The 20635-nt window shown below is 35.3% G+C and overlaps 1 protein-coding gene across 5 annotated transcripts in view; it reads left to right on the forward strand.

Moving 5' to 3' along the window:
• The window catches only part of LOC129938331 (protein RUFY3), a 75107-nt gene that overhangs the window by 50039 nt on the left and 4433 nt on the right, over positions 1 to 20635 (forward strand). For 4 of the 5 annotated variants that reach the window (XM_056045807.1, XM_056049579.1, XM_056056441.1 and 1 more), the window contains 6 exons: positions 16 to 194; positions 257 to 511; positions 578 to 822; positions 890 to 1038; positions 1129 to 1421; positions 14399 to 14496. In XM_056045807.1, coding sequence (XP_055901782.1) covers positions 16 to 194; positions 257 to 511; positions 578 to 822; positions 890 to 1038; positions 1129 to 1421; positions 14399 to 14496 — 1219 coding nt within the window. Of the gene's footprint in view, positions 1 to 15; positions 195 to 256; positions 512 to 577; positions 823 to 889; positions 1039 to 1128; positions 1422 to 9700; positions 11493 to 14398; positions 14497 to 20635 lie in introns of those variants that run through there. The other variant, XM_056067334.1, reaches the window with a different exon arrangement.

Raw genomic sequence — 20635 nt, forward strand, 5'->3', positions numbered from 1 at the left:
CATTTAAACTTACAGCACGTGAACCCTCCGAAATTGAGAGAAGTAATTTAGTAAACATTTGCAAGCTCGTTGTTAAGGAACTTCTGGAACAATCATTACGCTATGGTCGAATGTTGGATTCTGATCATTTGCCATTGCAACATTTTTTCATTGTCATTGAGCATGTTTTGGGTCATGGTTTAAGACCGAAAAAGGTTCGTTTGGAGTTTGTTTTTTTTGGGGGGTCCTTAAGTTATTTCTAAGTAATAAATTTCAGGGTCTTCTTGGACCACGCAAGGAGCTTTGGGATCTTTTGCAAAGTGTTGAAAACTATTGTATTGAAGCTCAAGACATAACAGCCAGTGTACGTGATCTACCGACAGTAAGAACTCACATTGGTCGAGCCAGAGCTTGGCTGAGAATCGCCTTGATGCAGAAAAAACTTGCTGACTATCTTCAAGCTCTAATAGAACATCGTGATGATGCCTTGATAGAGTACTACGAACCGCACGCCTTAATGATGAGTGATGAGGTATGAGGCCGCACTCAATGCCGATGATGATGGGGAGAAGTCTATCTCATAAGTTTTCCATTCTAGATTGTGGTCATAATGGGTATCCTAGTCGGGCTGAATGTTATCGATTGTAATTTGTGTGTAAAGGAGGAAGACTTGGATTCTCAACAAGGTGTGATTGACTTTTCCCTGTATCTACGCTCAAGCTCAAGAGGTGCCGAAACCGAAACCGATGAAGATGGCAACAATGCTCTCGAAGGTCCTGGTGGCAATATGATTGCAGTTCTCGATCAGAAAAACTACATTGAGGAACTTAACAGGCATTTAAAGTAAAACAAAAAACCTTTTTTCTTAAAACTTGATAGAGTTCTAATTCGGCTTAAAAAACATTTACAGTGCAACAGTAGCAAATTTACAAGCTAAAGTTGAATCCCTTACCACGACGAATGCTTTAATGAAAGAGGACTTGGCTATTGCTAGAAACAGTCTTCTAGCCTTACAAGCTGAAAACCAGGCTCTCCGACAAAATACTCATAGCCAGCATAGTACGTTTTTTACTTTTTATTTATATTTTTTATAGTAACTTAATGCATGTCCTTTTTATAAACAAATTCCAAAAAAAAAATTAAATATAGATCAAATAGTTCCTGCTGCTTCCATGCAATCCATACACAGTGACCATAGTTCAAGCTCCAGCAATAAAGCCATAACCGAGGCTCAACACGCTGAAGCTCTTGCCGAAGAGCAAAAGAAATCCGAAGAACTAGAAAAGGAACTCAAATTACAGGTATCCTTGAAGGCTGAGTCTGATATGGCTATGAAATTGCTAGAAAAGGACATTCACGAGAAACAAGATACAATTATATCCCTACGAAGACAATTGGATGATATTAAGCAAATTAATTTGGAAATGTATAGGAAGTTGCAGGTTTGTAAAGCCATGAAAGTGCAGAATACTTAGTTTTGTTGTTGTTGTCTTTATTTTTGTGTACATTTACATCTATAAACATATACATTTAATTAAAAAAAAAAAACAAGCATTGTCCTTAATTAATTAATTATTAAGTATTATAAGTATGTACCTATTGACATATACGAGTAGAAAGAAAAAAGCTTTTGTTGTTCGTGCTACCTATTGAAATCCTCATAAAGTTGGAACAGAGTGCTCGGAGAGACATTTGCTTCTTTTTTTCCTTGAAAATCATGCTCATTTTCATATAGACACTAATATTATAAATATTTTTATATGGCTTACATTTGGCATTTGTAAAAGAAAACTCAAAATGATATTGAAAGTGTTTTTTTTTTTTAAATAAAGATCTGTTAATTTTTTCAAAAATAAGGTAAATTTGTGAAGAACTGCAGGCTTTTAAAGTCTAGGTCTAGGTCAAGAGGAATTAAAGAACTAGTTTACTAGAGAAAAGTGAAGTAAGACAGGTTTGCCAAGTCCTGAAATTGCTAATTATCCCAATTTAAAAGTATTTGTAGCCCAAAATCGGAGCCGAAAAATTAGCCCAAAATAGCCCAATTTCAAAGAAAAGAATATGGTATTAATGCACAATGCGTTACTGACTTATAAGTTTAAAAATTGGAGGAAAAGCCATATAATTTTATTTTTGCAAAGAGAAATAAAAAAAATATGCCCAAAATAGCCCAATTTCAAAGAAAAAAAATCTTCTATTAATCCGCAATGCTGGTATTGTTAGAAAACAGTTTATGCGTTACTGACGTATAAGTTTAAAAATTGGAGGAAATGTCATATAATTTTATTTTTGAAATGAGGAATAAAAAAAAATTGCCCGAAATAGCCCAATTTCAAAGAAAAAAAATCTTCTATTAATTCACAATGCTCAATTGTAAGGAACGATGCCGTTGTAAATTAATGTATTGGTTTTGTTAGAACACAGTTTATGTGTTACTGACGTTTAAAAATTGGAGTAAAAGTCATATAATTCTATTTTTTCAAAGAAAAATAAAAAGAAAAAAATTGTCCAAAATAGCCCAATTTCAAAGAACAACAAATCTTCTATCAATCCACAATACTCAATTGTAAGGAACGATGCCTTTGTAAATTGATGTATTGGTTTTGTTAGAACACAGTTTATGGGTTACTGGCGTATAAGTTTAAAAATTGGAAAAAAGTCGTATAATTCTATTTTTGCAAAGAGAAATAAAAATAAAAAAAATTTACCAAAATAGCCCAATTTCAAAGAAAAGAATATGGTATTAATGCACAATGCGTTACTGACGTAAAAGTTTAAAAATTGGAGGAAAAGTCATGTAATTTTATCTTTGCAAAGAGAAATTAAAAAAAATTTGCCCAATATAGCCCAATTTCAAAGAAAAAAAATCTTCAATTAATCCACAATGCTGGGTTTGTTAGAAAACAGTTTATGCGTTACTGACGTATAAGTTAAAAAATTGGAAAAACGTCATATAATTCTATTTTTGCAAAGAAAAATAAAAAGAAAAAAAATTTGCCCAAAATAGCCCAATTTGAAAGAACAAAAAATCTTCTATTAATTCACAATGCTCAATTGTAATGAACGATGCCGTTGTAAATTGATGTATTGGTTTTGTTAGAACACAGTTTAAGCGTTAATAACGTATAAGTTTATAAATTGGAGAAAAAGTCATATAAATTTATTTGTGCAAAGAAAAATATCGCCAAAGATTTAATTTGCGCTACTTGTAGCCCAATTTTTATTGGGATTCAGGGGGCAATAAAAGTATCATAAAACCTTAAAAGAGTTCAATGTGAACGCAGCCTAAAAATGTTTTTTTTTTTTTATTTTGACATTTAAAGTAAACTACAGTGGCTTCCACGACTAATCGGACACATTAAATATAAATGTGCGCAAAGTGCTTTCTCCACGAAAATGTATGACCATTTTATATGAAATTTAATAGCCTCGTGAAGGCTTCGCACAGTGGTTTCGGTTATATGCGAAGAGCGGTCAAAATTAATAATCACATATTTAATGGCAAATAACACTGAATATACAGTTTTGTGCAAAACCTAAGCAACCATTTCGACTTTGCATTTCAATATTGTTTTTCCCATTCTTTGGATAATAAAAGAATAACGGAATTTATGTGGAATTACAGTTTTATTTTTATGTAACGTGTTTCTTATTTTAAAAATAACAAAATTATAAACATTTTCTAAAAATAAAATAACAAAAAGTTCAACGATTTCGTATGTTCAAAACATAAGCAATTTTTCAATACTTCTTATCGGCATGGAAGCTATTAAATTAGAGATGCCATCTTATAGTATGTTTTTCCATTGTTCTTGTAAAGATGTAAAGAGCACCGCCTTGGATTGGAAGCGTTGCCCAGCGACTTGATTTTTGAGAATCCCAAAAAGATTTTTAATGGGATTCAAGTCTGGTGATTGTGCCGGCCAATCAAGAACTTGAATCCCATTGTCAAAAAGATTTTCAATGGGATTCAAGTCTGGTGATTGTGCCGGCCAATCAAGAACTTGAATCCCATTGTCTCCAATCCACTTTTTAACCAGCTTCGATGTGTGTTTCGGGTCGTTGTCGTGTTGAAACACCCATCGAAGCGGCATTTTCCAATCGGAATATGGTAACATCTGCGTTTCCAGGGTACGTTTATATTCGAATTTGTCCATTATTCCTTCAATTTGATGGAAATGACCATTTCCATATCCTGAGAAACCGGTCCAAATCATCACACTGCCACCCCCATGTCTTACTGTGACAATGCAGTATCTTGGATTGAGCCGTTGACTTTTACCTCTTCGCACGTGACATATTCCATCTGACTGTATTAAATTAAACTTTGATTCATCGCTGAAAAGTACCGTTTTCCATTTCTCAACGGACCATTGGTGATATTTTTTGGCAAAACCTAATCTAATTATTTTAAATAAGTTACTTAAATATAGTTAATATCATAAGACTGAAACACAACCTTTTTTTAAATGTTTTTTTGTAAGCAACGGTTTTTTGCATGGCCTGTAACCTCGAAGGTCATTTTCTAGGGCACGTCTTCGCACAGTGCTTGCATCAATATTAAGATTTAATGAGTGTACTACTTTCTTTGAGCTGATGAACGGTTTTTTTTATTATATTACAAATTTGTCTATCGGTTCTTCATGTTGTTTTACGCGGTCGACCTCAAAAATTTGTATTTTCGACACTTCCCGTAGTTTCAAATTTTGTAATCAACCGTAAAATAATTGACTTATTAATGTTATATTTCTTGGAAAGTGAAATTTGTGATGCCCCCCGATAATACTTATTAATTATTTTGATTTTAAAGTTGGAATCGTACTTATTTCGGGACATATCAAAAAACAAATCGAAGCTGGGCCTTAATCGATCCAAACTAATAAAAGACATTTGTTGCACTCTTGTTGATTGCATTCTATACCAAATCGTACTGTAAAAGCCCCGTTATCAAAAATTATCTTACAGTGAAAAAGAAGTTGCTTAAGTTTTGCACATTAAATTTTACAATTTTTTTAAAAAAGATAAAAATACAATATATGAACATAAACCTATGATATCACATAAATTACGTAATTTATTTAATATCGAAAGAATCGAAAAAACAATTTTGAAATGTAAAAACAAAATGGTTGCTTAGGTTTTGCACAATATTGTATATAAATAAAGTCGTTAGTTTTGCTTTTCTAATATTTTTATTAAAGTAATTAGTACAAAAAGCCTAAAACCTCTTTGGTAAACTTGGTTTTTCAGTTTTTTCAAGAACACGAGTGTTTGAAAGAAGTGGGTCGGAAGAAAGGAACAATCTATTTATCAAATCAGTGTTGGTGGCAACTCTTGAAATTTTCCGTTTTCACCTCTTTATTATAAGCCTCAGCAGTTTCTTCAGTTAACTGCCCTATGGGCAAAATTGCGTGTTGGACAATTTGTCCCCCATGAATAAGTACCTTATGTACAGAAGCTGGCATATGATACCATGAATATTCAATAACAATTTCCTTGGGGGTTTCTGTAGCATACTTTTTAAAAATACTGGCGTTTATGGCAAAGCAACAGGCAAAAGTTTTTAGACTAACTGCACATCTCTCTATTAACGATTGTGTCACTCCAGTTATCTCCGAAGAAAGGGAAGGGTTTGCAAAAAATCTCCGTGCCGTATTTCCATCGTTCGAGTTCCCCCAACCTTGCTTATAGGCTTGTCAATAATGAGACCAGCTTTTTCCTGAACTCTTTTTGAATGCGTTGTTTCTGGCTTTGATAAAGAGGTTTTTCAACTTTGCCCGTTCGCCATTTTTGAATTCGAGCCTATACGCTAAATGGATAAAAAATTCAAAATAACGTATCCACGCATGTAATGGTGATATACCAAAGTCCAAACTTTCGATATTTATGTTTCCTTTCAAGGAATTTCCAATATCGTTCAAGGCGGACGGTTTGGCTCCACAAATGTAGCAGATCTGTTGTGATGAGGTATGCGTCAAGGCAATTCACCCCTTTCCATCCACCATTGTTAGTTTAAGGTCATGTTTTACCAATAGTTACGATCGTTGTTTGTATTCTGATTGTCTGCTGCTACCATCAAAACCCGACTTTCCAATCAGCGTTAAATTACAGGAATCTCCTTGAAAATCTTTTAATGCCTCTACTTGGCTGTTTTCCTGTATGATTCAAAAGCCCTTAAAGAGTAACCTCAGCCAATGAATCACTTACCATTATTGTTTCCGGATCTGGGTAGTGGTAAGCTTTGCTAAAGTTGAAAACAAACAACTTGCATGATCGATCTTACCATTCAAAAAAATAAATAATTTTAAGCTTGAAATTTCACCTTTTGGCCTACTGGGAAAACCACTGCGTCGAAGTATTGTATGTTTTAATTTCGTGTAGTTGTACAAAATGAGCGGAAATCAGCTTAAAATTTAAGGGTCTAAACAACTAGAACTAAGGAACCTTCAGATCATAAAACAATGAAACTACAAAATTGCGTACATTGAAAATGAAAGAAATTTGTGCTTAAGATTCAAGCCGCTTTGGGGCGATTTTTTTTTCTGAAATTTTGAAAATGTCAAATTTGACATTTGGCTCTTCGCAGCATACTCAACCGGTTCTGTAATCGTAACGATTACTTATTACAATTTTAAAGTATTGTCAAATTTTGAACAATTTTTCAAGTAAAAGTTCTTAGTTAGATTCAAACATATGTACAGTGGCGTGCAAATATTTAGAAACGATTTTTCATAGTCATTTTGTTTTATTTTTTTTAAATTTTATTTTTGCTCGAAATTTGTTTTCGTATCTATTTTATTGAAATATTTTTTTTTAATTTATAAAAAAGATGAAAATAAATAAAATTAAAACCTGAGAAAAATAACTGAGACTAGTGGGGGCTATAATTAGAAATACACGTTTATGTTGTTTAATATTTGTTTAATTTAATAGCATTTTAGCGTTATGATATTATTTTTTAATATTTTACTAAATATTGTTCAATAGTTTGTCGAATAACCATGGTTATCAAGTACACACTGCAATCTTCTGGGCATAGAGCTAACCAAATCTTCACAAAATTTTTTTGGAAACGATTTCCAAACAACCTGAATTTCTTGGAATAAATTAGAGACATTTCCAATTTTTATTTTTAGGTGCTGCCATAGGTTCACTATCGGGTTAAGATCCGGGCTACACGACGGCCAGTTCAAAAGAGTTAACATTTTTTAGTGTAACTGACTAACTGACCGTGTGATTTGGATCATTGTCTTGTTGAAGTTTAAATACTATGGGTAGGTTTTCTCCCGCTTACGGTAGCATAACATTCTCAAAGATTCTGCAATATTGAATCCTATCCATATGACCCTCAATTCTTTTGATGGGGCCAACGGTTCACCAAGACATTGCTCCCCAGATCATAATACTGCCACCACCATGCTTGTCAATGGGGCGAATGTACTTTGGATTATATTCTTGGTATCTCGGACGACAAACACAAGCTTTACCATCAGAATTAATTCATTTTTGTTTCATCCGAAAAAAGAACATAGTGCTTGTATTTTTTAGCAAAAGCCAAGCTGGCCTTTCTGTGACGTTCAGTCAGTAATGGCTCCTTCCTTGTTATGCGCCCAATAAGTCCAGCTTTGCGCAACCTTCTTTTGACAGTGTCTACAGACGGTCCACTATCTGCTTGACCAAACACTGCCCACTCTAATTTCCCTCGTAGTTGCAAAAGGGTTTTTTTTTTTGCTTTAACGAACAATTAGTGCATCTTCTCTATAAAAGGTTGACTTTGTATTATTTTTTTTTTTTTTGAAATATTAAACAGCATTAAATACCATCTTCTTTGAACATTTTAAAATGTTAGAAATCTTCCTTCTTTATGATGAGTGATGACTCAAAATTTCACGTCGAGTCTTTTCAGATGATTTGTTTTTCCCCATTTTGATGACCTAACTAAACAATTCAAATTTAATTGTAAAGAACTAGATACAAAAGTGTAACTTACAATGCCCAAAAATAGCTTTTTAATCTTGAAAGTCTCAAAATAAGGTTCGTTTCTAATTATGTGCATAATCCATTTTGTGGTTTTGTGCTTTGTGCTTTTTTTAATGAATAAATAACGTTGCCCTATGTTACTGTTATGATTTTATAGTGAAGTTGGCTAGATTTCAATGTAAAAGAAAAAAAAAGATGGCCGCATTTATTTAAATAACACATACTAATCGGAAGTTGAAGTTTGACCTGAGAAGTGTTTCTAATTTAGTGTACGGCACTGTATGTATCTACGTATTATTGAAAATTAAAATTTTCCCATCTTACTGACAGATCCCCTGTATTTCAGCTAAAAAATGTGCAGCTATGTTCTATTTCTTAAATCTAATAATCACGACTGATATGTTCTAAACTTAAAAAAAAGAAGAGTTTTCATCGAAATTGGTTTTGAGACATTTTAAGATAAAATATTGGAGCAATACATTAGATTTCGAAATCCAAAACTATTGTAAAACTACATTTTCACCGCATAATTTTCATAATTCACCGGATTTTTACCAAAAAAATACACAAATTTGAAATCATTTTTCAAATTTAACCATGTGTTAAATCAGCACTTTTGTCAGATAGTAACATATACCAGAAATTCTTGGATAGCATTTTTAATTGTTTTGGATCAGGTAAATCACTATCAATGGCTGCGTTCAATCTCGTGTTGGATGGGGTATCTTGGATAATTGGATTTTTAGATACCTTTTACTGTATTAAGATAGTTGTCAAAAAATAAAAACAACTGTTCACAAAAAGCAGAGAAACATTTAAGCTTCGAAGTCAAAATTTTTGTAAGACAAAACATTTAATAGATAAAATTAGCAAATTGGTCATCTACAAAACGAGAACAAAATAAGTCAATTTTAAATTTAAAAAAAATAGATCATAATTACCTCCTGAAATTCGGAGGAAAATAGCAGAACATCCTCAAATACAACTTCAACTAAGATTTTCTATTTCTTGCTTCCCAACAAATACAAAATACAGATACCTACATACCCCAGAAATTCTTGGATTCCTTTTTTGACATCTCAGCTGTTATTTTAGACGTAAAACACTAACAATAAGGTATCAGGATACCCTATCTGTCTGAGATTGAACGCAGCCAATTAGGTATCCGGATATTCATTCGGTCGGTAATCAAACGCACCCAATTTGAATTTAGTTTTAGTTTGACAGTTTCTGTAAGTCACCGGATATTAAAAACTGTGAATAATTTAAAGGCGGGTGTACATTTGAAAAATAATAAATAAATACATTACCAAAGCCTGATTATTCGTAAATAAGCTTTAGTTTTGCAACTTTGCCTGTTGATTTCCTACAAGAAAGTTATTAAATTTTGATGTCATTTTGAGTTTTCTTCGACAAGCTTCTCAACGCACTTTAACCCAATCAAATCACTATAACCATCATCATAATGCATCTGCCTGTTGTTTTCTGTCGAGATAAATCAATAAATTCGTACTAAAGTCAAAATTTTAAAACACCCCTATACCCTCCAAAAAAAACTATGTTGTTTGAAATAAATATTCAAAAATCAAAATCAACATAAACCTTCATAAAAAAAAACCCTCGGTGAAAACACTAAAAAACACACGAAACCTCCTTTCCTTTCAATATCCCAAAACCCAACACAATTCCCACGTCCCTTTGAACCCAACAACAAAAAAAAACACAAAACACACACCACACCTAGGAATGCGAAGAAGAACTCACCCAAAAAGGCGAAATGGTATCGCGTCTCCAAACGAAAGCCTCACAAATCGGACACATCCTTCAATCACTTGAAAAGAAATACGAAGCCAAACTGGGGCCAAACGATGTTCTCAAAGATTTCTCCACAGCTAATTCAGCCGATAAATCACCCGGCACCAGACGTCAACAGAATCTCCAAAAATTCGATGCCCTAAGTAAAAAACATAAGAACGACATTGGTCCGCCATCGAAGAGAATGCATTTGAAAGTTGATGCCATACCACCATTCAATCCAACCAAGGTTCGTAAATCACCAAGTGGACTACAACCCTCAACGACCCCACCATCACGAGATCCAGATCCAGATGGCGCTGTTCTGCCATCAACTGTTGTCGAACAAAAGTTCGAAATTTTTTCGAATCTATCATCAGCGACCCAAGCTAAAATTGCCAACGAACAAAAGGCAGCTAACTAAATTATGTCATTTAAAAAAAAGTGATTTTTTTTTAAATTTTTTTTGTTGCAGTGTTTGATTATTTACTTAATTAAACACAATTTAATATAAAACAATAATTTTATGAAAATATAAAAAATCATTTAATTCAAAGTTACTGAATAAAGCTTTACAATAAAAAAAAAACATATAATAACAACAATTCTTAAGCTGCTGCTTAACTAACAACTACTAAATTCTAACTAACTGTGCAACCTAGAATGTATTCTAAAACATTTCAAAAACTATCTTTCTTATTATAATTACTGACCTTAACACAACATTTATAATTTTGTATCTCTTTGTTCGTTCTAATATACAAACATTAACACAGTGTAAATACGTGGTATCCGTTCGTTAGAATTTTCGTTCGAAATTATCTGTCATTCTATTCGATAAATTTACAAAATATGACAGATAATGTCATAACAATTGTCTTTGCTATTGCATATCATCCGCATCGCATGTATGGCACATTTTCATATTAACATTTCTGTTTTGCATATCAAATGTCAACCAATCTTATAAATAAAACCCAATATGTTCGTTTATTCTCACTTAATGCAAGAATTCCGAAAAATGTTCACATATAGTAAATCATCGATTGAAACTTCGAATTTTATAAATTGATTATTTATCTTAGTTAATGTCATCTCCTTTTTTTATAATTCACAATTTCGCAAAATAAATTATAAATATTCAGTTCACACTTTTTCTTTTGTCAGTCATGAAATTTTTCGAAATGAATAAGTGTGACATTTGATTTCGAAAAACGTCTATTTCGCTATTTCGAATAGTTTCTTTTTTCGAAAATCGAAAAGAAGAAGAAAGAAATTAAAACTAACGACTTATAAAATCGAATTAAATCGTACGGTAGACTTAAATTTCTTTGAAATTGCATTTTTATTAATCACATGTTTTATTTAATAATTCTTTAGTTGCTCAAAACAATGTCTGACAGTTAAATTTATATTAAGCTAAGATACAAATTATGGTGATTGTTTCACGCATATGAAAGCTTGCAAAAGTCATTATTTCGAAAACACTGTCATTAATGTTAAGGTCACTTAAAAAAATGCGTTCATTTTTAATAAATTTGCTTATTATTATACGGTTTTCTAAGTTTAACTTAAATAGTTGAAAAATGCAATTTGTCAAATCGCACGTTCGCTTTATTCGAAATAACAATAAATATTGACGCTTGGTTTGATTGCTTTGCGATTCAAGATAACTTAAGACATAATACAACGATTTATTGTCAATGTCAAACACATTCAAATATATGATGTCACTTTGCAAATAAACTAATTTTTGTTAAAATTTTGTATGGTTTAAAAAACAGCAATATATACTTTATAAAACCATAGAGTTCCAAGTACTGACAATTTTATCTTGTGTATATGAACAGGAAAGTACAATTATCATACGCACTGTCGAAATAGAAATTCACAATTTATAGCAACAGAACAAGTTGCACAAAATGTCAAATAGAAATTGTGATATGATTTAATTTCAAGGTACTGTCTGTGAGAAATTTTGTTCACGAACACATCCAATGTGAAAAATTTCTCGATTTTGAATTCTTTTCATTGCAATTTCCCTTTTAGAACGCTTGATGAACAAATTAAGGACTATTCATATGAGGGCCACCAACGAATGAACGAATATTCGTCCATTTTGACATTTCTGTCACATCCCTTGTTTTTATTCGTCATTTTAGATGCACACCAAAGTCCAGAATTGCATTTTTAAATAAAGATGGTTGCAAAAATTGTATTCACTGAAGTCTGGATCGTATGTGGAACTTGAATTGAGTATGACAGTTTGTTACTAAAGGGCCTTGCACATGAGAGCGAACAACGAATAGACGAACAAACGTAATTTTACACATTTCAAAAAGTCAATTTCAAACAAAAACACATATAGCTAAATTATAAGAAACCAATTGACACTAACGTTAGGATAATGAAATTTGTATTTTGTTCTCTAAAACAAGACAATTTTGTAAAAACAATTCGGAAGTAACGAATTACAGTGTGGTTTCTACAAACTGTCAAACTCTATTCGCGTTCCACATACTATCGACACTGCAATGAATTAATTGTTCGCTCTCAACTTAGCCCAAAAATTATACCACTCTTGTTTTGTTTGTTGAAAAGGTGTTATTATAAATTGACAATTCGTCGCTTTCTGCGAATAGAAATAAGGCTCATGTGAAAGAAAAGTCAAAGGCGTAGCTCATGTGCAAAATGCTTAACAGATTGCACGACGAACAATTTCTTTTCTTAAATTAATCATATGTTGGCTATGAAAAAGCTTATTTTATTGTGTTACAATTAACTTAAGCTATAATTTTACCTTTTATACAATTAGCAAGGAATTTAGGTTTACAAATTGTTTTAAATCGCATTTATTCATTCATTCGTCAGTCATTGGTCGCTCTTATTTTCGAATAGTCCCTTAAGTAGTTTTCACATGAGCGCGACCAACGAACGATGAATGAATTACAAAATGTGAGTTTATATACGTTTAAAGACATATTTCCATACAAATTCTTAACAAAACGATAGCAATATAGTTTCTATTTGATTTATGATGCATTACTTTTCAATATTATATATCAATAAATTTAATAAAACAAATTTATTCGTCGCGAAAAAATGGTAGTTGATACGAACTGTCAAACTTTATTCGCGTTCCACATTATCCATACTAGCAACGAATAAGATAATCGCCCGTACTCAACCTAAAAAAATCATTCTTGTTTTGGTTTCGGAGGGTGAATGGTGTTTGCCTGTGGCTCCTTGTCAAACTTATTCGCGGCGAATTAAAAACTCTCATGTGAAAGAAATGTCAAAATCGATGAATATTCGTTCATTCGTTGGTCGTTGGTCGTGGTCATGTGAATAGTGCTTAACCAATCGAAACGACATATGGTGGCGATTTTAAATAAACTATCTAAAGCACTATTCACATGACCACGACCAACGACCAACGAATGAACGAATATTCGTCGATTTTGACATTTCTTTCACATGAGTTTTTAATTCGTCGAGAATAATTTTTCAAGGAGCCACAGCCGAACACGATTCACCACCGAAACCAAAACAAGAAAGTTTTTTTTTAAGGTTAATACATTTGTTTTCTTAAATTTATTATATTAATTGCCACACCTGATTATGTTCATAGACATTAACGAAACATCGTAACAACATAAATAATTGTTTTTTCATTGACCTAAAGTCCGTCATTAATATTTTCATCTAAATTTATTATATTTAATGATATTGAAAAGTAAAAGTATGTATCATAAATCAAATAGAAACTATATTTCTATCGTTTTGTTAAGAATTTGTGTCTTCAAACGTATGTTAACTCACATTTTGTCATTCATTCGCTGTTCGTTGGTCGCGCTCATGTGAATACTGCTTTACCCATCGAAGCGCCATATGATGGCGTTCACGATTTTAAATAAATTATCTAACTCTTCCAACTGACAGATCGTTTCGGTTTAGACTGGGTATTTATGTCGATCTGTTTGTTTTACTTTCAATAAATTATTTAACTCTTCCTTCGTTATCCATTTTATCGCAACTGACAGTTCGTTTCGGTTTACACGGGGCATTTATGTGGATCTGTTTGTTTTACTACAGATTTTATATTATTCCGATTTTGGACATTTAAAAAACCTCAACGTGACAGTGAGAGAAAGTTTCTTTCCGTGAATTCTTTTGAATTGCTGATGAATTAAAGTTTTTCTATGAACGGATATCATGGTAATACCGATTTAATAACAAATCCTTATAACAAAAAGACTTCTGTGTTATTTTATCCACATTTTTATTTTAAAATGTTATTTTTTTTACTTTTTTAATTTTTTCAAAGTCTGTCTTCTTCTGCTGCATTTATTTTTTGTTGCTTGCTTGTATGTAAAATAAAAGCAAATAATAAACATTAAAAATGCAAAGTTTATATCTACATTAAAAATAAATATATATCAGAAATGGCAATATACATTAAAATATTACATTCATTATATAATCGTTAAGTAAAATAATAATTAAAAAACATTCTTTGTAATCATAGGAAAATAAACGTTTTTAAATTGCATCTTTAATACCTACAAACAAAAATAACTAAAAAATAAATAAAACAATAAAACAAAAATTATATATTTTAAAGAAAAACATATATTTGAATTTTTAGGAATGCGATGCATCACTTAAGCACAAAACTGAGTTATTAACGAAACTTGAATCGCAAAAAGAAGATATGGCAAATACTATTTTCCAGTTAGAAAAAAAGTAAGATTTTTTCGTTTTTGTTTTTTTGTGTTTTTTAATAATTTTATAATTTTAAACAACACTATTTTTATAAGAAAATATTAAACAAATGCAAGTTTATAAAGGTTTTGTTTACATTTATTATATTTTCATTATTGAATACATTTTTTTGGTAGCCTTTAAATCAACAACTTTTCTTTTTTTTGTTTATTAAAATTAAAAAACAAAAAAAACCTAAATAATATAAAAGAAAGAAAAATTAATTTATAGAGGATTCAAGATAAAAAAATATATATAAACTTATATTGTAACTCTTGTTTGTCGTCTTGAAAATATATATACATACATATATATACATTTAAAAAAATTATAACAATAATAATAAAATTCTATTTTGAAAATGATAAATGTTGACGACATTTTTTTAATAATTAATTTTTTTTAAATAGGATTAAGAGAAGGTAAGTATAGCGTAGGAAAATCTCTAATATCATGACATGAAAACTCATAACTAAAAGCACGTTTAATTTTTAGTATATTTTATGTACAAAGTAGTTTTCCACTTGTATCTTTTTTTATTTGACAATTCAGAAGTCTTCTGGACTCTTCCGAAAAGACTCACCTAGGAAGAAAAGACACTTTTGATCCTATGATAGTTTTAAATTGCGCCCTGTTAGTAAGCTCTATTGAGTGAGATCTAATCCAGATGGCTTCCCTATAATTATTTTTCCTTACTTACTTACTTACTTCAAACGGGGATACAGCCCGGAACAGATCTGGGCCTCAACCGACATGCGTGTCCAAAAAGCTAGCTGTCTCCAGTTTTACAAGCCAAGTTATTTGATGTTCTATTCCACGTGGTTATATTAGGTTTGGTTAAGATAGAAACGGACACACTTAGGCCAGTTTACCTTATCATCATTTCTTCTCAAAAACCGACCTTGTCCTCTTCACAAGGAAATACAAAGTCCCATTCATGGACCCTCCCCTCATAAACGGTGTACCACTTCTCTTACTTACTTACTTAAGGTGGCGCTACAGTCCTGTGTGAACTAGGGCCTCACCCAACAAACTTCTCCATCTAGCTCGGTCCCTAGCTAGATGTCTCCAATTTCGCGCTCCAAGTTGGGTGAGGTCACCTTCCACTTGTGCGCGCCACCTGATCCGCGGTCTTCCTCTACTGCGCTGTCCTGTGGGTGCGGATTCGAAGACTTTCCGGGCCGGAGCATTGGTTTCCATGCGCTCTACGTGACCCAGCCATCTTAGTCGTTGGACTTTTACTCTTCTTGCTAAGTCTACGTCGCTGTACAGCCCGTACAGTTCGTCATTCCATCTTCTCCTCCACTCCCCTTCGATGCATACGGGACCGTAGATCACACGAAGAACTTTTCTCTCGAAGCGACCCAAGGTGCTTTCATCCGCTTTTGTCATGGTCCATGCTTCTGCACCGTATAGCAGGACGGGGATGATAAGGGTCTTATATAGCAACACTTTGGTCCCTCGAGAGAGGACATTACTACTCAATTGCTTTCTTAGTCCAAAGAAACAGCGGTTAGCAAGAGTTATTCTGTGTTTGATCTCAGCGCTGGTGTTGTTTTCTGCGTTTACAGCGGAGCCTAGGTAGACGAAGTCCTTGACTACCTCAAAGGTACGTCTGTCGATTGTGACGTTTTGACCAAAACGTCGGTGTTGTATGTCCTTTCTAGACGACAGCATGTACTTTGTTTTGCCCTCATTGCCGCCTCTGCCTCAATACTCACAAAAGCCCCATTGACATCACGCTGAGTTCTTCCGATTATGTCAATGTCATCAGCATATGCCAGTAATTGGACAGACTTTTGAACGATAGTGCCTCTAGTGTTGACGTGTGAGCTCTGCACTATTATTTCAAGCACGATGTTAAAAAAATCGCATGACAGCGCATCACCTTGTCTAAAACCTTTTTTGACATCAAAAGGTTCTGTTAAGTTGTTTCCAACCTTTATGGAGCAGCGTGAATTCTCCATGGTCATCCTGCACAAACGGACGAGTTTGGCAGGGATGCCAAAACTAGACATGGCTCTATACAGCTCGTCCCTGTAGATGCTGTCATATGCGGCCTTGAAATCGATGAAAAGATGGTGGGTGTCGATTTGGTGCTCTTGAGTTTTTTCCAGGATCTGCCGTAATGTGAATATTTGATCAACTGTGGACTTTCCTGGTCTAAAACCACACTGATAAGGACCTATCAGGTTGTTGACGATGGGCTTTAGACGTTCACATATTATGGCAGAGAAGATTTTATAGGCGATGTTAAGTAGACTTATTCCTCTATAGTTGGTGCAGTTTAGAGGGTCTCCTTTTTTCAGGATCGGGCAAACAATACTGAGGTTCCATTCATCGGGCATGTTTTCTTCCGACCATATCTTACAGATAAGTTGGTGCATGCTTCTAACCAACTTATCTCCAGCTGCTTTAAAGAGCTCGGCATTCAAGCCATCTGCTCCAGCGGCTTTATTAGACTTCAACTTAGATATGGCAATCTTTACTTCGTCTAAGTCGGGAGGACGGGATTGTTGGTTTTCGTCGTCTATATCGAATGGGTCATCCTGCCTGACAGCGGGATTCAGTTCTTCGTCGCCGTTATACAGTCTGCAGAAGTGGTCCTTCCATATCCTCAGCATTGACTGCGGTTCCACTATGATGTTTCCACTTTCGTCTTTGCAGCCTTCGGTTCTAGGTTTATGTACCTGTGAATTTCGTTTCACCTGTTCATAAAACTTTCGAACCTCATTCCTGCTTTTATACCTCTCAACATCTTCGACCGCACGCTTCTCATGCCCTCTCTTTTTCCTTCTGAAAAGTCGGCGTTCCTCTCGCCTCTTCTGCTCATAGAGCTCACGAGCAGCTCTCGTCCTTTTATGCAGCGCCGCTTTGCGTGCCTGTTGTTTGGCTGCATTTGCCTGCCGACATTCCTCATCAAACCAGGTGTTCCTTGTTGGTGGCTGTTTGAAACCCAGCACATCAGAGGCGGCTTCTCTGATTGCATCTTGGCAATGTTGCCACTGGTTTTCGATACATTGTGTTGGCGGCAGAGAACTTCGAGAGAGGTTACTTGTCACTCGGTCGGAAAAGGATTTGGCGATCTCTGGCGATTGTAGCCGTTCGACGTTGTATCTTCTCCCAGCACCTCCCTGTTTTGCCTTGGGTCTGGAAATCCGAAGTGCTACCCTGGCTACAACGAGGTAGTGGTCCGAGTCGATGTTAGCTCCTCGGAAAGTTCGTACATCCATAATGCTGGAAGCGTGTCTGGCGTCGATCGCAATATGGTCAATCTGGTTGACGGTAGATTGATCTGGAGAAGTCCAAGTTCCTTTGTGGATGTTGAGGTGTGGAAAACGCGTACTGGCTACCATGACGTTTCGCCCCGCAGCAAAATCTATGAGCCTGAATCCATTATCGGAAGTGTTGTCGTGCAGGCTGTTTTTCCCGATTATTCCACCAAAGATGTCTTCCCTTCCTAGCTTGGCATTAAAATCGCCCAGGGCTATTTTAATATCGTAGCTAGGGCACTGCTCATATGTTTTGTCTAAGAGCTCGAAGAACATATCTTTGGTGTTGTCGTCTTTCTCTTCTGTGGGGGCGTGCGCGCATATCAGGCTAATGTTGCCGAATTTAGCCTTGATGCGTATGGTCATGAGGCGCTCATTGATGCACCTATAGCTCAAGACTTCTTGCCTAAGTCTGGCTCCAATGACGAATCCGCATCCAAATAAGCGCTGTTGGTTTTCGTGGTAGCAGTCACCATAGTAAATATCGCAGTTTTTCATCCTCTTTTTGCCCGGCCCATCCCATCGTATTTCCTGGATGGCGGTGATATCTGCTTTATATCGTTCTAGGGCCTCCGTGATCTGTTAAGGGACCTAACATTCCACGTGCATATCCGAAGTTCGTTGTCCTTTATTCGTTTGCGTTGGTTGTCAACAGTAAATCCGTCCGTATCCGAGGCTTGTTGGTGCTTCGCAACTTTGAAAGCTTTTACGTGGCCAGGAAGTCACCCCGACGCACAACCTCCAACCTGGAGGGCCAGATCCTAAGTATAACTCCAAGGATGGGGAGCCGGATAAAACCGCTCCTTACAGGCCTGGGCTCCGAATAAGTCGAAGAAGCCCTATAAGGTGTTCACTAAGTAGTTCAACCTTACTGGAACTGTAGACGCCACCGTTGATTCCATCTCGGGAATTCCTCCGCTGCCGTCTGGATAAGGAGAGGTGCCTTAGTGGAAACACCTCTCCCCACCTCTCTCGTTTGCCACTTCTCTGAACAAGGAAAATAGTTGGGTCTCATTTTGGATAAGCAATTAAGTTGGAAACCTAATATTCAAGAGAGAATAAACAAGGCCACATTAGCCCTGTTCTCCTGTAAAAAGACCATTGGTTATAAATGGGTCCTACAGCCCCGCATTACACACTGGCTATATATCTCGGTCATAAGGCGGATCCTTACTTATGGAGTAGCAGTTTGGTGGACGGCGCTAAATATAGCGACAAATCGCGATAAACTCAGCAAAGTCTAACGAACAGCCTGCCTGAGAATGGGAGGAGCACTTCGCTCTACCCCCTCCTCTTCACTTGATGTTCTGTTCCATCTCATACCGCTGGGCATTTTCAGCAAGCAAACGACCGTTAATACAGCCATACGCCTTCAAGCCTCCTCTCTGTGGGTCAATAATGGAATTGGCCACACCACTATTTTGAACTCGTTCAAAACTATAAACAGTAATATTGACTACACTATACCCCATCCTCAGTAATAATAACTATAGCTTCAAAGTGACTATACCTCCCAGGTCTTCTTGGGAGAAAACATCATTTTTAAACGATGATCCTATAAACTTTTATACTGACGGATCAAAACCGGAGGATGGGGTTGGTGAAGGCGTATACTTAGATATATAGATAAGTTTATTAAGTCTCTCCTTTCGTCTACCCGATCATTGTAACGTGTTCCAAGCTGAAATCCTGGCTATAAAAGAAGTCCTATCCTGGCTTAGAGAAAACTTTATATCAGCTAATGATACACGCATCTTCTCGGATAGCCAAGCTGCGTTAAAGTCCCTAGACTCTGTCTCCATTGTTTATCATCTCTTACGGAGATGGCTTCACAGTTCAACATTCACCTTTTCTGGGTGCCGGGCCATAGAGATATTCCAGGAAATCACAAAGCTGACGAACTTGCAAAAAGCGGAACAACTCTACCTCTGCTGGCTCACAATTCTAGCATAGGTATCCCCTTAGCTACATGTAAACTCATGCTAAAGCAAGATACCACAGAGAAAACAAACTTCAGGTGGAATAACACCACCACCTGTTTAGCGACTAAACTAATTTGGCCTAATCTAAATTGATCTCTCTGAGTAGATTCCACATTAGCTACGTTATTGGTGTCCTGACTGGGCACTGCTTGATAGGAAGGCATGCTATTCGACTTGGAGCCCCTGCAAATGATTTTTGTAGGAGTTGCATGGACGAGGAGGAGGAGGAGACAATCTCTCATCTTCTGTGCACATGCCCTGCCTTATTACAAAGACGTAGAATCCACCTTGGAGACTACTACTTCAACGATACCAGCGATGTAAAAAATTCGGACTTTATTTGTCTCCTACGCTTCATTCGGAGCACCAATTGGTTCGACGAGTTGAGCTGATCAACTGATCCATGTGGTATGACAACGGACCATACTTTGGTCTAAGTGTGTTGGACTTCCCAACCAACAGCCACTTTAACCTAACCTAACCTTGGCCAGTTTAATGGCCCATTGATGTGGTGCCTGCCCTCCTCACAGGGTCTTGCATTAGCAACAGTTTACAAGTAGCGATTGGTATGCCAGCATTTGCCAAACGTGGTAGGATGGGCTGTACTGTACCGTTCCTAGCGATTTCTTCAGCCTTAAATCTGGACATTTCTGTCGAATTGCAGTTGGGGGATGGTGTAGGCTGTGTGCTTTGGAATTGATTCTAAATACCTAAGAATTACGGAGTGGCCAATGTTGTTGTTAGTCCACTGCGACGAGGCTTTGAGGCGAAAAGCGGAGCTTGCAGATATTTGTTTGCTAGATATGTCAAGAGGTGTTAGGTAGAGTAAGGTGTCCAGTGCTGCAGACGGGGTCGTGCGAAGCGATC

Source organism: Eupeodes corollae, chromosome 1, assembly GCF_945859685.1.
Source record: "Eupeodes corollae chromosome 1, idEupCoro1.1, whole genome shotgun sequence".
Classification (NCBI taxonomy): Eukaryota; Metazoa; Arthropoda; class Insecta; order Diptera; family Syrphidae; genus Eupeodes; species Eupeodes corollae.